We start from the raw sequence: 20,115 nt of genomic DNA, 5'->3' as shown, positions 1-20,115 counted from the left end.
TTAATGAGTTTTACCCACTACAAAACTTGTTCCTCCACCTTAGTAATTATATCAGTGGTAATTGTAGGATTATTTGGTCTTTAAAAAAACGGAGTTGACAATATATTATTTGATTAAGCGACATCTATAGAAACTATCGTTCTAGACCTTACAGCCAATTTGCTTGAAACACTAGATTGTTGATAGGGTCTTCTTGGTTCAAATTCTTTTGAACTCACATTCAATTTATTTGAACACATTAAATCAACATAAGTTGCTGAACTACCATAACTAATGTTACTTTAACATTGATGTATTCTGTCAAGTGACAACTTATCAAAAAATAGAAAAACTTGATATAAATGGATTTATTTTGTCTATTCCAACATTAAAGTGTGGATTTCTTTACGTTTTAATTTCCAGTTGTGTGAATAAATAAAAAGCTGATATTTCGCTGTAAATTATCCCCGTAAAAAATATAAATCATTTCTAGTCGTTGCTAGGAAACATTTACAACATATACACGTGTAGATATATATTGATGATGTTAAAAAACACGTAGTTTCAAAACGTTTTGATAAAAAATGTATAAAATCCCTATAACACAAACACTTTCGAAAGGTGGACCTTTCTTCTTCAGTCTTAACTCGTAATTAACATAATCCAGTAGCTTCTGCTTTAAGATTGTCATCTTAACTTTCTGGTAACATATTCCATTGTAAATACAGAGATAAAATAAACTGAATCCATGTTTTGAAAGTCCCAGAAGTACAGACAGAAAAATCACCCCAAACAAAAATATCATAATCTTTAACTCCAATAAAACTTCAACGTTAAGACTTATTAACTTGAATACCTCAAAGTTACGTACATGAACAGAACACGAACTGTACAACATGTATGACCACAGTGTATCAAAAATTGTTACACGTTACACCTATCTGATGTCTTATATAGAACACGTGTGTGACTAAACTAGATGTCAACATACAGCCAAGCAATAACAAAACTGAGCTTACAACAATGCACATAGTCACATAACTCTCAAGAGAACAATGGCTGCGAAAATAATTATTTTCTTAAGACAGTCACTTTACAACAGAATAGAGATTACAAATGAAAAGTTAAAATAAGATCCTCTACAATGTAAAATATAAATCAGAAACAAGTATTATTATACTAAGAATAATAATAAGCTAAATAAATAATCTTCTGTCTGTCAGTACAAAACGTCTTTTGTTTGAAAGAAAGATATAAAATAAAATAGCATAATATTAGGAAGTTAAACAATGCCATACTGAATCACAATAGAAATAAATACATAACATAATACACAATATCAAAATATTAATATACACGTGTATGCAGATAATTACAATAAGAAAGGAAAGAAAAGGGAAGTAACAGGTAGGAAGACATAAAATACAGTACGGACCTCAAACCAAATAAAACAATACAGAACCAACAAAAGCAGTTATAAGAAAATTTACTGAAATACACAACGTGCAAAAGCTGGAAAGAAGACGCAAATCTATAAAAACAAAATTGACTTCCGTTCAAATCCAATTGGTTATAATAGCACGAGATTAAGTGATATAACTGTACATGTACACACACATGCTAATAATAATCACTTAACATGTTGACATCCTTAAAAAACAATAAACTTTTCAATCATGTATCCTATCGTATTAAGTGAGTTTAGACACAAAATATCATAGAAACATCAAAGTAGTCTCGGGTGCTCAAGACCTAATAAACACTGATTTGAAGAAAGCTAAAACAGTTGTGTTAGGTTGTCTCTGGTGTTCATGTGATATGAACATGAAATGTAAAAATGTAAAATGAACTCTACCATTTCGTTTTCAATGAACAGAGACTGAATGATCAACCATTTATTTTTCTGATCATATTATAGACTACTAGATGCTTGATTTTGAAATATACTACTACAACTAGCTGCTCTCCAGGTTTCAATTTCAAATTCTGCTAACAACCTTCTCTAGCTTGGTATTATAAAACAGCCGAAATCAGATCACAAACACTGTTCATTGTGACCTTAATATTGAATAACATTAGTGTAACTGCTATTTATGTATGTTATTCCATGCAGAAACCACACATATTTTGATAATTATGTTCTTATTTCTCTGATTCTGAGTGTGTTGATATTAACAAAAATCTTGGAACATCGTGTTATAACAATAAATGTTACATGTAAGACCATGTCCTATGTTACAACTGTGTATCTTGAAAGTAACCTTTCTGTATAGAATCAATTACAAAAGACTCAGGTAAGAGTGTCATGTTCCCATTACACCACTGTTCACTGAAAGCTTTCCATAATCCATCTAGATTTCAATGATAATGGTTCCCAGCATTCGCTTCAAAAGCTCAATCACACAAAAACACATAGATGCTGTATCCAGTTACTTGATATGTATGTATTCATAGGTAATAGTATTAATACCCATTTCATTCTTTGATTGCTATGGCTTAATGGATATGTCATGAAAAACTTGTGCCACTTTTCTTGATGAAGCTCTTTCTTGATTATATCGTCTATTGTTGTGTGAAACAGGTGAACAGTTTTGCTACTGACATTTGTATTTTTAGACTTTTAACTGTTATAATATATTACATATTTTTCACCACATAGTCTTGTTCTCCACACGTTGAACCACATTGCTTTGTCTTTCAGTGTCATTATAGACAATAAATATTCCCATCTTGGACAGTATAAATCCCCAATATTAACAAATTTTTATGACTTCAGTGTATGAATATTTTACGCTGAAAGTGACCATTACTTATCCTTCACAAACGCCAAAATGTTTTTGGCATCGCACTATCTACAAAATACAGCCAAACAATGTCACAGTGTCGTTTCGACCCATGCCGGTCCACTGCGACTTTATATTGGTTGTAGTTGTTAACAACTTACAGATGTGCATATATGAAACATTTAAATAAAACATACTGTAACCTATCTATACTTCATTCAAAAACATTCACTCACAGTTTGTGTTTCTATGTAATAGTATGTATTTAAACACTTATCAATGCTTTTAGTCATTTATTGATAAATGAAGTAAGTCTTGTGACAAAACCTTTCATCTGAATGACATATAATCTTTCGGTGTGACAATCTTTATTCTTCAAAGCAATCTGTTGTTCCAATATATTTGAAACTTTTATATGAGGCAGCTAGTTGCTGAGTAATGCCCTTTAATAAGTTTCAAAAATTTACTTTTGCCAGTTGGTTTTATTCTGAGAAAGCTCCTGGTGACCTTCAATTCTTACATTATGTTTTTCAAGCTTGTAATTACAAATCTTATCAGTGTGATAAATTACGTGTGTTGCACTTCATCCACAGGACTGTGGTGTTGAATAACAAGTGTTATAACTAACACTTTCAGACATTTCTCCTGAGGCTGCTGAGCCGTCAATTTTAGTGTCTCTTTGTGACTGACATTGTACCATATACACAGTTTGATGTCACTGTTCCAACAATGGCAATAAGCCCTAAATCTGATAATTCTACAAATTGATAAAGTTCACTATTTAACAATATAACCAAGCTGCACTGCCATCCTGTAGTTCTGAAAAAAGATATACGTAAAGTACTGTTATCTAACAGTGATACGTTTTGGGTACATTACCTACTTCAGTGATCCATGGTTCATTCTGGTAGTAAACCTTTATGATACAAGTAGAAACAGGAGCATTTCAAAAACAGCATAAATGCAAAAGAGATCTTTGTTGCACAATAGTAAAATTCCGCATATTGAGTGCATGATTAACGTATGCTTAACATATTACACACCATCTCGAAGTGTATGTGTGGCACTATCACTGACCCAGACATCGAGTATGGATGTAAAATATTGTCTTTGATAAGCTGACACCAAAATATTCAGTTATAATTGTAATAATTGAAACACGGGTTTTCAATCTTCAAACTATTTAAAATGTGATCCAGTTTTATTTAAAGTTTAAAGTGGTGCAGGTATAAAAGTTTACTATGAAGTTTTAATAGCATAGAGCAAAGTTAAGTATACTTCGGACTTTGTTATTAATTGTATATTAAAGCCAGGTTTCACTACTTAATTGTTGAAAAGATCAGGCTACCTTTAACATTTCAGACAGGTTGCACGAGCTTTACAACATGCCACGTGCCAAGTACTTTGAAAAACAGGTACCTTGACACTGCATGATCTGATTTTGGACAAATGTTAAGACAGAACCTTGGTATTCTATGTTTCGTCTTCATAATAGATACTACTGATGACAAACCACTTACTGCACCCCTCATGTTCTAATTAAATATATTTTATTACATGCACACTACGTACATTTTTTGTGATGTGAGATTCTTTTTTTCGCCCACGTTAACCATCTTATATCACTAACATATCTGCAAGCTTTGGTATTAGTTTTTTCGTATGATCTGTATCGTGGTTATATGTACAATTTTTGACCAGTGTTTCTGGATGTTAGGAAAGTTATTTATGGATGTGCTATACACTTATATCAATGTTAGTTACATCACTAGTTCCAGCTGCTCCTACACTGGACAACACTCTAAGTAACACTTTACAGTTCAGCTTCACAGCTACATATTCACAGTTATACACGCGCATCTCAATATATATCTTGTATTCATCTTTAATACACTAGTAGTTTGATTTTTAGACTGAAAATGATTTCTTCTTGATGACAAATGGTATGAAGTGAGACAGCATTCAGAGATTTAGAAAGGATTGTAAGGTCTTCATCTAAATACATTCGATCAGCCACTCTCACTGGGTTTAACTTGGTTCGTATTTATACTTTCTTACAGAGCTACAATTAGACTGTTACACAAGCCACTATAACAGATAACTCATACGATAAATAAGATGCTACTGATTAATTAATAATGGTAACAACCATTAGTATTTACCAGAAAAAACACACTTATGGTAAATACAGACTAATCAGCACAAGGTCTTTTCTTACTGCTCGGAATAATGGCTTAGACGGTAATGTGTGATACAACATAAAGTATGTCAAATACGTGGTTGTTCCAATGTAAATCAGACACGTAACCTCATATCAATGTATTTGCAGAAGCGTTTAGATATTGGTTCTGCTTGTGAAAAAATGCTTCCTTCGAAGTTGGGTACAGACTGACTCTCATGCCCTACCATATTGGTAGTCAATTTTCCTTGGATTTCTCATGTTAAACTTGCCAAGGGTTTTCTACAAGATAGTATCAGTAACGATCATCTATTTACCAACATGGATCTGTATTTATCGACCAGAGTATTGATCTAACTGATGACACACACTATAAAGTATACCAAAGTTCTGGTCGCAGCAGAATCTAACAGTTTACTAAACACTATAAGGTGTCTCTGTCACACATTCATCTAGTCTGTGTAAAATAAAACTTATTAAATAATGATATTTATTAGAGGAAACCAATATTATTAAATAATAAATTAACAACCGATATCATTCCAATTTCTGGAAGTTCTGTAAATGTGCTCTAATAAAATAACCTTAATAATGTCTGGAAGTTCTGTAAATGTGCTCTAATAAAATAACCTTATAATAATGTCTGGAAGTTCTGTAAATGTGCTCTAATAAAATAACCTTAATAATGTCTGGAAGTTCTGTAAATGTGCTACAAATATTAATTGTACTTTCACTACATAATGTATATCTATACGTATAATATCAAATATCTCTTCAAGTTCTAAAGTATATAGTCTGTTTGTTTGTTTTTTAAATTTCGCACAAAGCTACTCGAGGGCTATCTGTGCTAGCCGTCCCTAATTTAGCAGTGTAAGACTAGAGGGAAGGCAGCTAGTCATCACCACCCACCGCCAACTCTTGGGCTACTCTTTTACAAACGAATAGTGGGATTGACCGTCACATTATAAAGCCCCCACGGCTGAAAGGGCGAGCATGTTTGGCGCGACCGGGATGCGAATCCGCGACCCTCAAATTACGAGTCGCACGCCTTAACACGCTTGGCCATGCTGGGCCAGTATATAGTCTCTACACGTTGATGATTAATGATAACCATGTGCGATAGAAAGTCATAGTATGACTGATAAAGTATTTTAACTCATCATTCTTAAGTGACAAAAAAATGAACGCAATTAAAATTATCTTTAGTGTGATATAACAACCCAGCACGGCCAGGTGCTTAGAATGATCGACTTGGCATTCGAGGATCGCGGGTTCGAATCCCCATCACACCAAACATGATCGCACTTTCTGCCGTGGGGGCATTATTCTGTGATGGTCAATCCCCCTATTCGTTGGCAAAAGAGTAGCGGTGGGTGGTGATGACTATCTTCCTTCCCTCTAGTCTTACACTGCAAAATAATGGACGGCTAGCGCAGATAGCCCTCGTGTAGCTTTGCGCGAAATTCAAAAAACAAACTGTGATATAATATTTTACCTGTTACTCATTAAGGTATATTACACCTTTCAATACTTTATGGTAATATAATTATTTATTTTATAGTCCATTGGAATAAAATGTGAACACATTTTAACGTCTAAAACAGTTTCATTTTTATAGAAAATTTTATGATAAAAATTTTCTGCCAAGACTATAACAGGCAAATCTTCACGCGCCCGTGTTCAATTGCAAACAGTACTGTGTTGCTCTAGAACCTTATGTTTTGAATTTTGTTTTGTGTTACCTTCACAAGTAATAGACTATGTTATAATGGCTGCTAGTTTCTCAACTAAGTCTTTATTTCAATTCTTATAGATTATAGACTAATAATGAATGTTAAATGAACCAAGATAAAATATGTCAGTTTAGTGAAGAAAAATATATTTACCTGCAGCCATTAGATATCCGTATTTGAGTGCATTCGAAAGCTTTGGAATATTCGAATACTTTGGTAGGTAAACGCATTCCATTTCAATGAAATAATACCCATATTCTCTGAATGATTTGGTGAATACTTACCGTATTTTACGCCTTGTAAGACTCTACATCGTGGAAGACGCACCCTAATGTTGGAAAGACAATTCTAAAATGACTCGGCAACCAACTCCTTAATGCAGCCTTAACTTTCTTTAGCCTACTGAGTAGGCATTATATTATTCACAGTATATCGACAATATTAGTTAAATTGAACGTTTTCTGCTATTGTAAACACTTGTATTTAGTAAGTAATGAGATTACGATCTCCATGAGAGGCCGTTTTGAGTAGACCATAAACTAACCTCTTACCATAGCCAATCACTTTTGCCATGGAAGACGCATGGGGATTTTTTAAAGTAAAAAGTGCGTCTTACAAGGCGGAAAATACGATAATATTGTGAAAGAAAATATAAAGTTTTGTACCTATTCAATTTCTAGACGGTCATCGTAGCACTTAAAACAAGTCAGTACTTTTCAAGCACCTTAAAAGTTATTGTATTACATTATTATTAATAGAGTGAAGTCACTTGAGAGACATTCAGATGGCTACTAAACAGACTTCATGGCACATAAACACTTCAAGCGTCCTTTTGATAGTTCTGGTCATTTGAAGACAAAGAGTAAATATTGTGTTTTATTTGTTTGCTGTTAAGAACAAAGCTAGACATTGTGCTCTGTCCATCACGGGTATCTAAGCCCGGTCTTTAGTGTTGTAAGTCCGCAGATGTATTGTGACCAAAAAGCAACGTTTGTCTTTCCTTTCTTATTATTTACATTCGTCATGTTGTGTTACATCTACAGATTAATATGTCATAAGATACTGCACGAATTTTGGTACGATAATGGTGCAACGTCTTTCCAAAGACGCCGAGAAATAGAATATAGTACAAATGAATATCCAAAACAGTTATGTTAAATAAATACAAATATGAAGCAATTTACGTCACTGATACAATAAAACGATTCCTTTCAATATGACAGAAACAGCTGGCATTTGTAAGTTTTTCATTTTCATATACGTACCTTCTGCACATGATGGCACTATGGTTCAAACAGCGTAGAAATGTATGACATCATTTGGACAATAAACGACCTCAGACAACAGACTATTCTAAATTTCTTTAGTCAGATCAAGACAAAGAGACTTTGGCATCAGCTATCACAGTACTGATCATTCCGAAACAATCAAGAATAAAAGAATTTTATAATTTAATACAGTTGATGATACGCAGTTAGTTTGTGCTGTTTATGACAAGGCCTCCAAATTAAGTTCTTCATATTATTGTAAACGTTTTTGGAAACTATTTTTATGATAAATACAGATAAAAAAAACGATTCAAAGTACATTAAAACACTATGTTGAAATAGAAAGCTACCTAGGAGGATTATTTACTGGTTTAGATTTCTTTACTGGGTAAAATTAGAATTATATTTATAATATTGTAATTAAAACGTATTAGTGTCATTTTTCATCAACCTGTGTATCTGTTTGTCTTACATACAGAGGCGTATATTTTAACTATAAGTAGAATAAATATTCTATGAAAACAGAGATTGTTGATTCAGTAAATGTATTTAAGCAAAATACTTTAATTGTAATTCCAGTACAGGATGTTCGGAAAGTCTTTGTAATTATATACATATATAAGTGCACAGTGACTTTCCTGTATAACCAAAACAGAATGATAGCAAAGATACTGACCAAAAAGTTTCGAGTTGTTCATTTGGGATTCATTAACTTAGGGATAAAACAGGATTTCTGTCCATTCTTCCACTTAACTATAAAGTTGACCAAGTCAGTTGATTTACAATGGTGTCCAGAATAGAACGGCAGGTAAAGCAATGTTCTTTGTAAAATATTCCGTGTTTAATAATAATAGCAAATACACGTTTGTAGAGAATCTAGAAACAATTTCAGTGTGATTTCGAGAAGGACAGGTAAAATATAACAACTCCGACTTCTATATCTTGCAAAATGGTGCTATTATATACCATGTATTATGCAAATCATATCCTAAGATACGTTATGAAGACATATGACTGTGCAGTTAGCCCTTACTTAAGGCCAGTAATTATAATGTCTGTCCCGACTATGCTAAATTTGGCGATACATGTCTTACAAATAATGGAGTTACGGGCCCGACATGGTCAGGAGGTTAAGGCACTCGACTCGTAATGTGTTTCTATTTACCCTTTTGACCTGAAAATTATGTTAAAGATTTCATATTTCCTATATTTATTTCGGTCACTGATCTGGTCAGTTTTCCTTATGCATTAATAGCTGGAGTATCCGACCTATGGCCGGAAGTTGTATAAATTCATGATTAATGAAAGATTATCTTAGGACATGAAAAGTTGGTCCCTTTACATGTAATTGTAAACAATACAAAAAAGAGCAATAGAAGAGCAAACCAGAAGAGGTGAAACCGCAAATTTGCATGTACCATTGTATGACTCCAAACAACCGATACGCTAAATTTGGTGAAGCTCACATGAAGAGAAGAAGTGGTGAAAACGAAAAAACATACATAAAAACGTAAAATGTTAAACTGAAAATTTGTATCTATGCATCCATCGCATGGACCTAATTAACTTCTTTACCAATTTTGATGAATATTCATCCACGCCCTGCGAAGTAATTACATGGTCGTAGAACAGACAGTTTTATAATATATGTACAGTTCAGTAACTTAGTCTTTCCCTCTCTAACTGTACTATACCACTCTGTTGTTTCATATTTTATATGATATTACAATCCACGATAACAGACTGCTCATGTAGCAACTTCTTCCCTAAGATATAAATATCAGCTGTGACTGTTTCTGTTCTCTGAAAGATGATACTGAAAGTGACACAAAACTAAGTTGCCCCATTCAGCTCTAATTGGTTTTTATTCACCAGCAGAATGTCAATGTTCATTGGTCGGAGTAGCAACTGATGTGGTGGATCATGGCAGGTATTGTATATACCCAGAAGTTTACATCACTATTATCTAACTTTAATCGTACCTACCATACAGCACTTACTAGCGTTAGGGCTATGTTAATTAATATCTACGTATAATCTTTGCTACTGTTCCCTAGATTGACCCCTTACGTGACCTGGGGCCAGCTAGTTTACATTACCTCATCTGGCAGGTCATAGTGTTTGCAGGTACCAGAACTGCCATGACCTTATTGTATTTAAAGTATGAGAACAGGAGTAGCGTTGTTTCAAATATCAGGAGATTCGTGGCAATTTCACATTCCATGAAATCAGATAACGTACTGGTCACGTTACATATGAAGTAGTAAGTGTAATAACCTTCTAATACTTCTGACTGGTCTGTATCTTGTAATAACCTTCTAATGCTTCTGACTGGTCTGTATCTTGTAATAACCTTCTAATACTTCTGACTGGTCTGTATCTTGTAATAACCTTCTAATACTTCTGACTGGTCTGTATCTTGTAATAACCTTCTAATGTTTCTGACTGGTCTGTATCTTGTAATAACCTTCTAATACTTCTCACTGGTCTGTACCTTGTAATAACCTTCTAATACTTCTGACTGGTCTGTATCTTGTAATAACCTTCTAATACTTCTGACTGGTCTGTATCTTGTAATAACCTTCTAATACTTCTGACTGGTCTGTATCTTGTAATAACCTTCTAATACTTCTGACTGGTCTGTATCTTGTAATAACCTTCTAATACTTCTGACTGGTCTGTATCTTGTAATAACCTTCTAATACTTCTCACTGGTCTGTATCTTGTAATAACCTTCTAATACTTCTCACTGGTCTGTATCTTGTAATAACCTTCTAATGCTTCTGACTGGTCTGTATCTTGTAATAACCTTCTAATGCTTCTGACTGGTCTGTATCTTGGCGGAAACAGATCTTACTGAAAATGTTTTCTTGAAAGGTGAGATAATGTACATGTATATTTACTATATAAATCTATACAGAGGCTCGACATGGACAGGTGGTTAAGGCGTGCGACGAGTAATCTGAGGGTCGCGTGTTCGCAACCCCGTCGCACCAAACATGCTCGCCTTTTCAGCCATGGGGGCGTTATAACGTGACGGTCAATGCCACTACTCGTTGGTGAAAGAGTAGCCCAAGAGTTGGCGGATGTCTAGCTGCCTTCCCTCTAGCCTTACACTCCTAAATTAGGGACGGCTAGCGCGAAATTCAAAAACAAACAAACAAGCCTCATTTCTACATATATCACCATTATAAGAATCAGAATGTTTCTTATGTGAGCAAGACCAAGTGGTCTCACTTAACACTCGGTTCTATACAGAGTTCAATCTGCAGCAGAGTTAGTCCACATCTATGTATCCTAATGTTTGACAGCTATATCAACCAATAGGGAAACAACAGGCACTCAGAAAGTTTGTTTGTTTTTGGAATTTCGCACAAAGCTAATTTTGCAGTGTAAGACTAGAGGGAAGGTAGCAAGTCATCACCACCCACCGCCAACTCTTGGGCTACTCTTTTTACCAACAAATAGTGGGATTTACCATCACATTATACGCCCCCACGGCTGGGAGGGCGAGAATGTTTAGCGCGACGCGGGCGCGAACCCGCGACCCTCGGATTACGAGTCGCACGCCTTACGCGCTTGGCCATGCCAGGCCCCACTCAGAAAGACACGAGCGTAAATATCACATGATTGAACTTGTTTTAGCATTGAGACGTACCAAATAAAGCTTTAGTTTTACAGAACCGTCAAGGTATCACTTAAGTCTGCCGTGACTACATGTTGTAATAAATGATTTTAGAATTCATGTGTGTTTGTGATAAAAGGACATAAATATAGATATGTGTCCTTGACGTTTAATGGCTTTAAAGATAAAGCTTATTTTAACTTGTATAAAATGTTATTGAACAGAGGTTGAGTCTGCTGAACCGACACGTATCCCATAAAACATTGTATCTTTTTATGTTAACTTGGCTGGCCTCTATTACTTTACCTTGGTTTAAAAAAACATGAACTTCACTCTTCTTAACGTGAAAAACCAGCATCAGTAAGATAGCATTCAATGCCTACGTGAAACATATTTATAATGAATATAATAAAATATGAACTCCGGTCATCTCAGTTTATTTCTCTCCAATATTTCGATTTCGAAGTGTAACTGCGAAAACAGCTTTATTGAAATATTTAAACATTACATATGAAATGACAGTAATGGATTACTCTTAAAGTTATTATAACACACGCATAATACGCAAAATCGCTCTGTACTTTGTAGCGATTTTGAAATAGCAGGTTGTGAATCATAGATTTTGAAGTACGCATACAGTAACCAATAGACCAAGGTCTGATCATCTCATTTAGATAATTATACCTGAGAAGTTTATCTGAGAAATGGAAATACTTGGTGCATAGGACCCTTCACTTTGGAGTGCATTTGACGTATTACAAGAATATTTCGCTCACTATACCTTTAGAAACAAAACAATGCCTTTGCCACATGCAACTTAGACTATGTGGATAAAAGAGAAAACGGACTTACCTTTCAAGTTTGTCCTTGAATATCAGCGAAAAACGTATTAATTTGGCAGCAAACCTGTAATAATGGAGAAATGAAAGAATGGATAAGATTAAACTGTACTTATCAGACTGTTTCATGACTAGTATGAAATTTGTATAACATTTCTGTGTGATAAGATATGGTATTATTTTTTTATATTTAGGAATTTCTCATAAACGTACTTCAGGGTTATTTGGGCTGTATGACAAACAGATGGTTAACAGCACCCTCTGTCGACTTGTAGGCTTTTATTACGTCATCGAATAGTGGGATTTCACCTCAGATCCGATAGGATATTTCATAGACTGTGGGCATTCTGTTACAGATGAATATTGCTACTAGATAACACTATGATAGCATACCACGTTGAATTAAAGTAATCTGGCTTCATTATATTATTATTATACGTTATAAATTATAAATGATATAATTGCACACATCCACGTCAAGATTCTATGAAAGAGAAAATGCTGAATAAACATATTCATTATGCAAAAACGTTATAAGCCGATTATGAGGGTATGTTAGGGATACTGAGGTGATCTTTTCTGGTCCAACTTCCACTCATCTCACATCGATAATAAAAATCACGAGTGTTTGTTTCTTTTGGATTTTGCGCAAAGCTACATGAAGGCTATCTGCGCTAGCCGTCCCTAATTTAGCAGGACTAGAGGGAAGGCAGCTAGTCCTCACCAGCCACCACCAACTCTTGAGCTATTCTTTTACAAACGAATAGTGGGATTGACCGTCACATAACACTCCCACGGCTGAAAGGGCGAACATGTTTGGTGTGACGGGGAATCGAACCAGAATTACGAGTGAACTGCCGACCATCAAAATATGAACTAATAAAGAAGTTACAGTTCACTTTGAACAACTTTCCATGTAACTTAACTGGTCTTGCTGAACTTACAAAAATATGTTTTACTACTACTGCCGTCCAGTGGGATATCGGTAAGTTTACGGACTTACAACGCTAAAATTCGCGGTTTGATTCTCTACTGTGGACACGGCAAACGACACAACATGGCTGTGTTATAAAATAAAGAGACAGTCAAGTAATTATTGATTCACGTCTTTACAATGCAACATAGAAAACAGAGCCTTTATCTCTAGATTACGCCACATTTAATGGATTAATTATATTTTAAATTATCACAAATCATATGTAACAGTAATTTTCAAAGATACCAAATATTAAATTATTCAACCCTTAAACAAATTACGTAATTAAAATGAGGATATATTGGGTATTCAAAGTAATTTATATAATTATTATTAAAAACACTTTACCTGATGATTTACTTTCATACTATAGTATAGACTGGTCACTGAGATAAAATAACCATTCATAAATCAGTCTGAATGCTCTAAGTGATTTAGTCACGTTAAAACGTTTTAAATCAAGGAATGACATTTCAAGAGTAAATAAAGGCTTAAGGTTGTTAGAACCTTATTATAAACATAATTTATTTTCGGAAACAACAAATCAATTTGCTACACAAGGTGCTAATTTTAAACCTATGGCTATTCTATACATTTTATCATAAGTTTATCGTTAATCAAAAATGATAAGTTATTAATGTTTAAACTTATAGGCGCTTCTTTAGGCTATTAACAATTTCAACGCCGTTAAATATAACAACAGTAATTAACTTATTCCCATCGTCAAGAGGTGGAATATCTGTTAGGGTATTGGACTCGCAATCTGAGGGTTGTGGGACTGAAAGCTGTCGCCAAACATATTCACCATTTCAGGTGTAGGGGCGATATATGTGACTGTCAGTCTTACTATTCGTTAGCGAAAGAGTAGCTCAAAAATTGGCAATGGGTGATATTGACCAGCTGCGTTTCACTCTAATGTATCACATCAAAATTAAAAATAGTTACGCTTGCTTGCTCTCGCTTAGCTTTGCGCGAAAATTCTCCACAGAAAATAAATTCATGAATATCTCAGTTTACTACCCTGGTTATCATATGTTCACCAGACATTACAAGAACGATGTCTCCGATCAGTTTACTACCCTGGTTATCATATATTCACCAGACATTACAAGAACGATGTCTCCGATCAGTTTTCTTCCCTGGTTATCATATGTTCACCAGACATTACAAGAACGATGTCTCCGATCAGTTTTCTTCCCTGGTTATCATATGTTCACCAGACATTACAAGAACGATGTCTCCGATCAGTTTACTTCCCTGGTTATCATATGTTCACCAGACATTACAAGAACGATGTCTCCGATCAGTTTACTTCCCTGGTTATCATATGTTCACCAGACATTACAAGAATGATGTCTCCGATCAGTTTTCTTCCCTGGTTATCATATGTTCACCAGACATTACAAGAACGATGTCTCCGATCAGTTTACTTCCCTGGTTATCATATGTTCACCAGACATTACAAGAATGATGTCTCCGATCAGTTTACTACCCTGGTTATCATATGTTCACCAGACATTACAAGAATGATGTCTCCGATCAGTTTACTTCCCTGGTTATCATATATTCACCAGACATTACAAGAATGATGTCTCCGATCAGTTTACTTCGTTGGTTATCATATGTTCACCAGACATTACAAGAATGATGTCTCCGATCAGTTTACTTCCCTGGTTATCATATGTTCACCAGACATTACTAGAACGATGTCTCCACGATCAGTTTACTTCCCTGGTTATCATATGTTCACCAGACATTACAAGAACGATGTCTCCGATCAGTTTACTTCCCTGGTTATCATATGTTCACCAGACATTACAAGAATGATGTCTCCGATCAGTTTTCTTCCCTGGTTATCATATGTTCACCAGACATTACAAGAATGATGTCTCCGATCAGTTTACTACCCTGGTTATCATATGTTCACCAGACATTACAAGAATGATGTCTCCGATCAGTTTACTTCCCTGGTTATCATATATTCACCAGACATTACAAGAATGATGTCTCCGATCAGTTTACTTCGTTGGTTATCATATGTTCACCAGACATTACAAGAATGATGTCTCCGATCAGTTTACTTCCCTGGTTATCATATGTTCACCAGACATTACTAGAACGATGTATACACTTTCGATCTTGCTTGGTCTCATGAAATAAGATCTTAAAATTTTCCATAGTATCTCAACTTGGACGCCAGATTCTAAGACCAAGATTCAGGAAACACAAATGGTTCTACTTGTTGTGATGAGAGGATATCCAAACTAACCCTAAATTTGTATCAAACAATTCCCACAAATTTAATTATAACCTGACCTTGGAAAATTTGAGACTTATTCCACCTTGCACAAAAAATGTGTTTCTCATGATAAAACTTATGAACAAACAGATTGCCTAAGTACAAGCAGCCCTCTTTCACCAAAATTATTTGCTTTGTTTTCAAGAAGATAGAAACTGAAGCCATTAATACGGCTCCACATCCTCTTATACACTGATTTAGATACGTCATGGATGTATTATGTGGTTGTGAAAACACAATTATAAATAGTAACTTCTACAACATGTAAACAACGTTCACTATAACATCACTAATGAAGATCATGATTTAAATTACGTGAACAAAACAACAGAAAGAAACTCCAACAGTTTTAACACGAAAATCTTCCACAAATTTCCTACTGATACAAGTGTATAAAGTGGTACTCGAACCACTCAACTCTACAATACATTGGCACGTCATCATCCTTTACAATACAGTATTTAACATGTGCAGCAATGTGCTACATGAGGTAGAACCAATATCTGACACATTTATTAACGAACATTACCTTTTTGTGACCTTTAGTTTGAACAGGTCTAAAATCAGGGCTACACGGCACATAGTGGACAATGAAAGGATTAATGTATTAAATATTCTTTATAATTTGTGTCAAGTTTGATTAAAATAAAATAACGAGCGCCAGGTAAATGTTATAACTTAAAGATGTTTGTTTTTTGTAGAACGAAGATAAACTGGATAACGAAACTCAAAATACATAGAATGTCTTACCAAGTAATAACTCACAGTAATTATTGACAATACGCAAACCCTTAAAAACCAGAGATAATTATGAACAAATTCAATACAATGTTAGCATGTGACTTCTTGGTGTACACGTTTAATACCTGCTCGTCAGTCTTATAAGCATGCAGTTAAATAATGTGGTATTATTACTGTGCTTACTACAGGTATCAAAACCGATTTTAGTGTTATAAGCTCTCATATTTACAGCTAAGCTATGGTGGGACAGTTAGTTATATCTTATATTAATATCACATCATTACACTTTAAGCCGATAATATTCGAGTAAAGAAGTATTTGAATGTACTTATTTTGCATTTGATATTTTATTAAATAACTTAAGCAATAAATTTCGTACCTCAGATAATCAGTACCACATTTGAATTGTTGCTTGGGAAACAAAAAGAAAGGGTTAGAGTTGATTTGAAGTGGGACCTGATTGCGTAGATACATGTCGTCCAGCCATAAAGGTGTTGCCTGAAGCAAAAACAGAATCAACCTTAACAATTAACAACTGTTCATGTTTTGACTTATGAACAATTATGTAGTAACTAGTACAAATTATATTAGCTGAGACCTAACGAAAATATAATTGGATTTTAAAAATTGAACTTTTAATTAGTGAAAATCGATACGTATTATAATTTATCTTGGATGAGTCTCCAATTTATTGTGCTACGTACGTTACGTATTACGATTTCAAACAGCCAGAAATTTTCATCTTAATTTAAAAGTTAATTAAATGTTAATACGTATTAAATTTAGTGTGTCTACCAACAATATACACAGTTTTCTTTCTTGACACAAGTTTAATGTTAATATATAAATAATAATACAATTGATAATAACGGTTATTACAAATAACGTTTTATAAACAAGTGTTTTACAAACTCAAACAATACTCAATTTTCTGTCTGGTCTAGAAATGAATATTGTGTGAATGTTTCAGGTCCACTATGAGCGAATTAATTCTGAGATGACATTGTAACATTTCGCTTAAGCTAGCTACCTCGTCTGGCTCCACGTCACTTATAAACTGACTTTATATTGACAAAGATATTTAATATCTTCATAGAAATACCAACTTCTAAAGTTAATTTACTGAAATTAAACAATTTATAATGTTCTAAAGCTATAAATGCTCCTGGACAAATTCTGTAATTTTTCTATGAATAAGCGTTAATTAGAATTACAGTTTCCGATGATCGTAGTATACTAATTGCAGCTGACCAGCATTATTCTATTTTTTGGCGTGTCGATTTATAATCGTTAAACGAAGTTCTAGAAAGTTCAGTTGCCCCAACAATATTCGAATTTATGCTAGTACTTTAAAATTTATATATTGTTGGTTCTTACACTCGAGCATCTTCTACACATTTAGATAATAGGCGGAACTTGCGCAATACAAATTGAACAATATACGTTACATGCGTTAAACTTACACATAGTTATTAACATAAATGTATAACAACAGTAAATCCGTTACACAATTAGTATTTTGGCAACGTATAACCGTCTGTAAGCAACTTTTGTCACCTTAAACTTTGTCCTTTGCTCCTGCAAAACTCAAATTCTAAATTTTCTGTCATCATTTATCTTCATGCGCATGGTTTGGTTTGTTTTGAATTTCGCGTAAAGCTACACGAGGGCCATCTGCATTAACCGTCCCTAATTTAGCAGTGTAAAACAAGAGGGAAGGCAGCTAGTCATCACCAAGTCTTGAGCTACTCTTTTTACCAACAAATGGTTGGATCGACCGTCACGTTATAACGCCCCCACGACTGAAAGGGCGATCATATTTGGTGTGACGGGGATTCGAACCTGCGACCCTCACATTACGAGTCGAGTGCCTTAAGCACCTGGCCATGCTGAGCCCTTCATGCGCATGTCTAAAGTTCTTGCATTTCTTTAAATACTTTTTATAATCTCATGTTAGCCCTAAATTATTAATTGATACTTTGTCAAAATATTTAAATTTACGTCCAAAAAAAGAGTACTTGTATTATTGTTTAGTTTTCCTATGTCTACGTCATTTATTTGTTTTTTTATGTGCATTTCGATATTATCAGACTTATTGTTTGTTTTGTTTTGAATTAAGCACAAAGCTACTCAATGGGCTATCTGTGCTCTGCCCACCACCGGTATCGAAACCCGGTTTTTAGCGTTGTATGTCCGCAGACATACCGCTGAGCCACTGGGGGGCTCAGACTTATTTACAAGACAATTTTCTATTTTCTAACCTCTTTTGTTTACTTTATTTTCAAAATTTCTTTATAATTGCTGGGTCATAACTAGTTGCTCCCCAGTGGCACAACGGTATATCAACGCACTCACACCGCTATAAACTGAGTATCAGTATCCATGGTGAGCACAGCACAGATAGCCCATTGGTTAGCTTTGTGCTTAATTCAAAACAAACAGTCCCTCACCCCTTTATAAATATATTCTTTTGCACACGCCTTCTCTTTTTTTTTTTGTAATGACTGAAATTGTGAGTTAATTGGTGAGTATGGTATATAAATGATTTATTGTAATTAATTATGACTTTCATTTATGAAAATGTATTAACGCTTAGTTTTGTATTATTGTACTGGCCCGGCATGGCCAAGCGCGTAAGGCGTGCGACTCCTAATCCGAGGATCGCGGGTTCGCGCCCGAGTCGCGCTAAACATGCTCGCCCTCCCAGCCGTGGGGGCGTTAAAATGTGACGGTCAATCCCACTATTTGTTGGTAAAAGAGTAGCCCAAGAGTTGGCGGTGGGTGGTGATGACTAGTTGCCTTCCCTCTAGTCTTATACTGCTAAATTAGGGACGGCTAGCACAGATAGCCCTCGAGTAGCTTTGTGCGAAATTCCAAAAAACAAACAAACAATATTATTGTACTACTGATTCCAACATAATCACTCACGTCACCGTCCCAAGAGACATTTTGCGCCCTCATAGGCAGCGCAACATAAATTTTGGGAAACGCTGGTATACTGTAGATATTAAATAAACTCAAACAGCAGTTAATGAAATAGACACAAACTTTCGAAACATGAAATGATAGGAAGTAATTTTCGCAATCGTTGCAACAGAAAAGAACGGCCTGACATGACCACGTGGTTAAGGCACTCGTAATCTGAGGGTCGCGGGTTCTAATCCCTATCACACCAAACATGCTCGCCCTTTCAGCCATGGGGGCGTTATAATGTTACGATCAATCCCACTCTTCGTTGGTAAAAGAGTAGCCTAAGAGTTGATAGTTGGAGGTGATGACTAGCTGCCTTCCCTCTAGTCTTACACTGCTAGCGCAGACAGGCCTCTTGTGGCTTTGGGTAAATTTTAAAACAAACAAATTGAATAGAACAAATGATAACAGGTAGTTAACCTTGCTTAAACAAAGAAAATAAACAGATAGCTAATTTTGTTTGAACAAAGAAAGTAAACATATAGCTAATTTTGTTTGAACAAAGAAAGTAAACAGACAGCTTAGCTTGTTGGGATAAAGAACGTAAAGAAACAGCTAATTTTGTTTGAACAAAGAAACTAAACAGATAGCTTAGCTTGTTGGGATAAAGAACGTAAAGAAACAGCTAATTTTGTTTTGACAGTATTTTCTTCTGAAGAGTCAGTGAAATTCAGTATAACTGAACTGACAAATAGGTGGAAAAGATTTAACAGAATATCAACA

The 20,115-nt window shown here is 34.8% G+C and overlaps 1 protein-coding gene across 1 annotated transcript in view; it reads right to left on the bottom strand.

The window, feature by feature from the left end:
* Window positions 1-20,115, bottom strand: part of LOC143252102 (choline O-acetyltransferase-like) — a 278,304-nt gene that overhangs the window by 59,577 nt on the left and 198,612 nt on the right. The window contains 2 exon segments of the mRNA XM_076503733.1: window positions 12,420-12,473; window positions 16,802-16,920. Of these exon segments, the coding sequence (XP_076359848.1) occupies window positions 12,420-12,473; window positions 16,802-16,920 (173 nt within the window).

Source organism: Tachypleus tridentatus, chromosome 6, assembly GCF_004210375.1.
Source record: "Tachypleus tridentatus isolate NWPU-2018 chromosome 6, ASM421037v1, whole genome shotgun sequence".
In the NCBI taxonomy this organism is placed as follows: domain Eukaryota; kingdom Metazoa; phylum Arthropoda; class Merostomata; order Xiphosura; family Limulidae; genus Tachypleus; species Tachypleus tridentatus.
The sequence above is the reverse complement of the archived record's forward strand: the minus strand, read 5'-3'. Positions and strand labels throughout refer to the sequence as shown.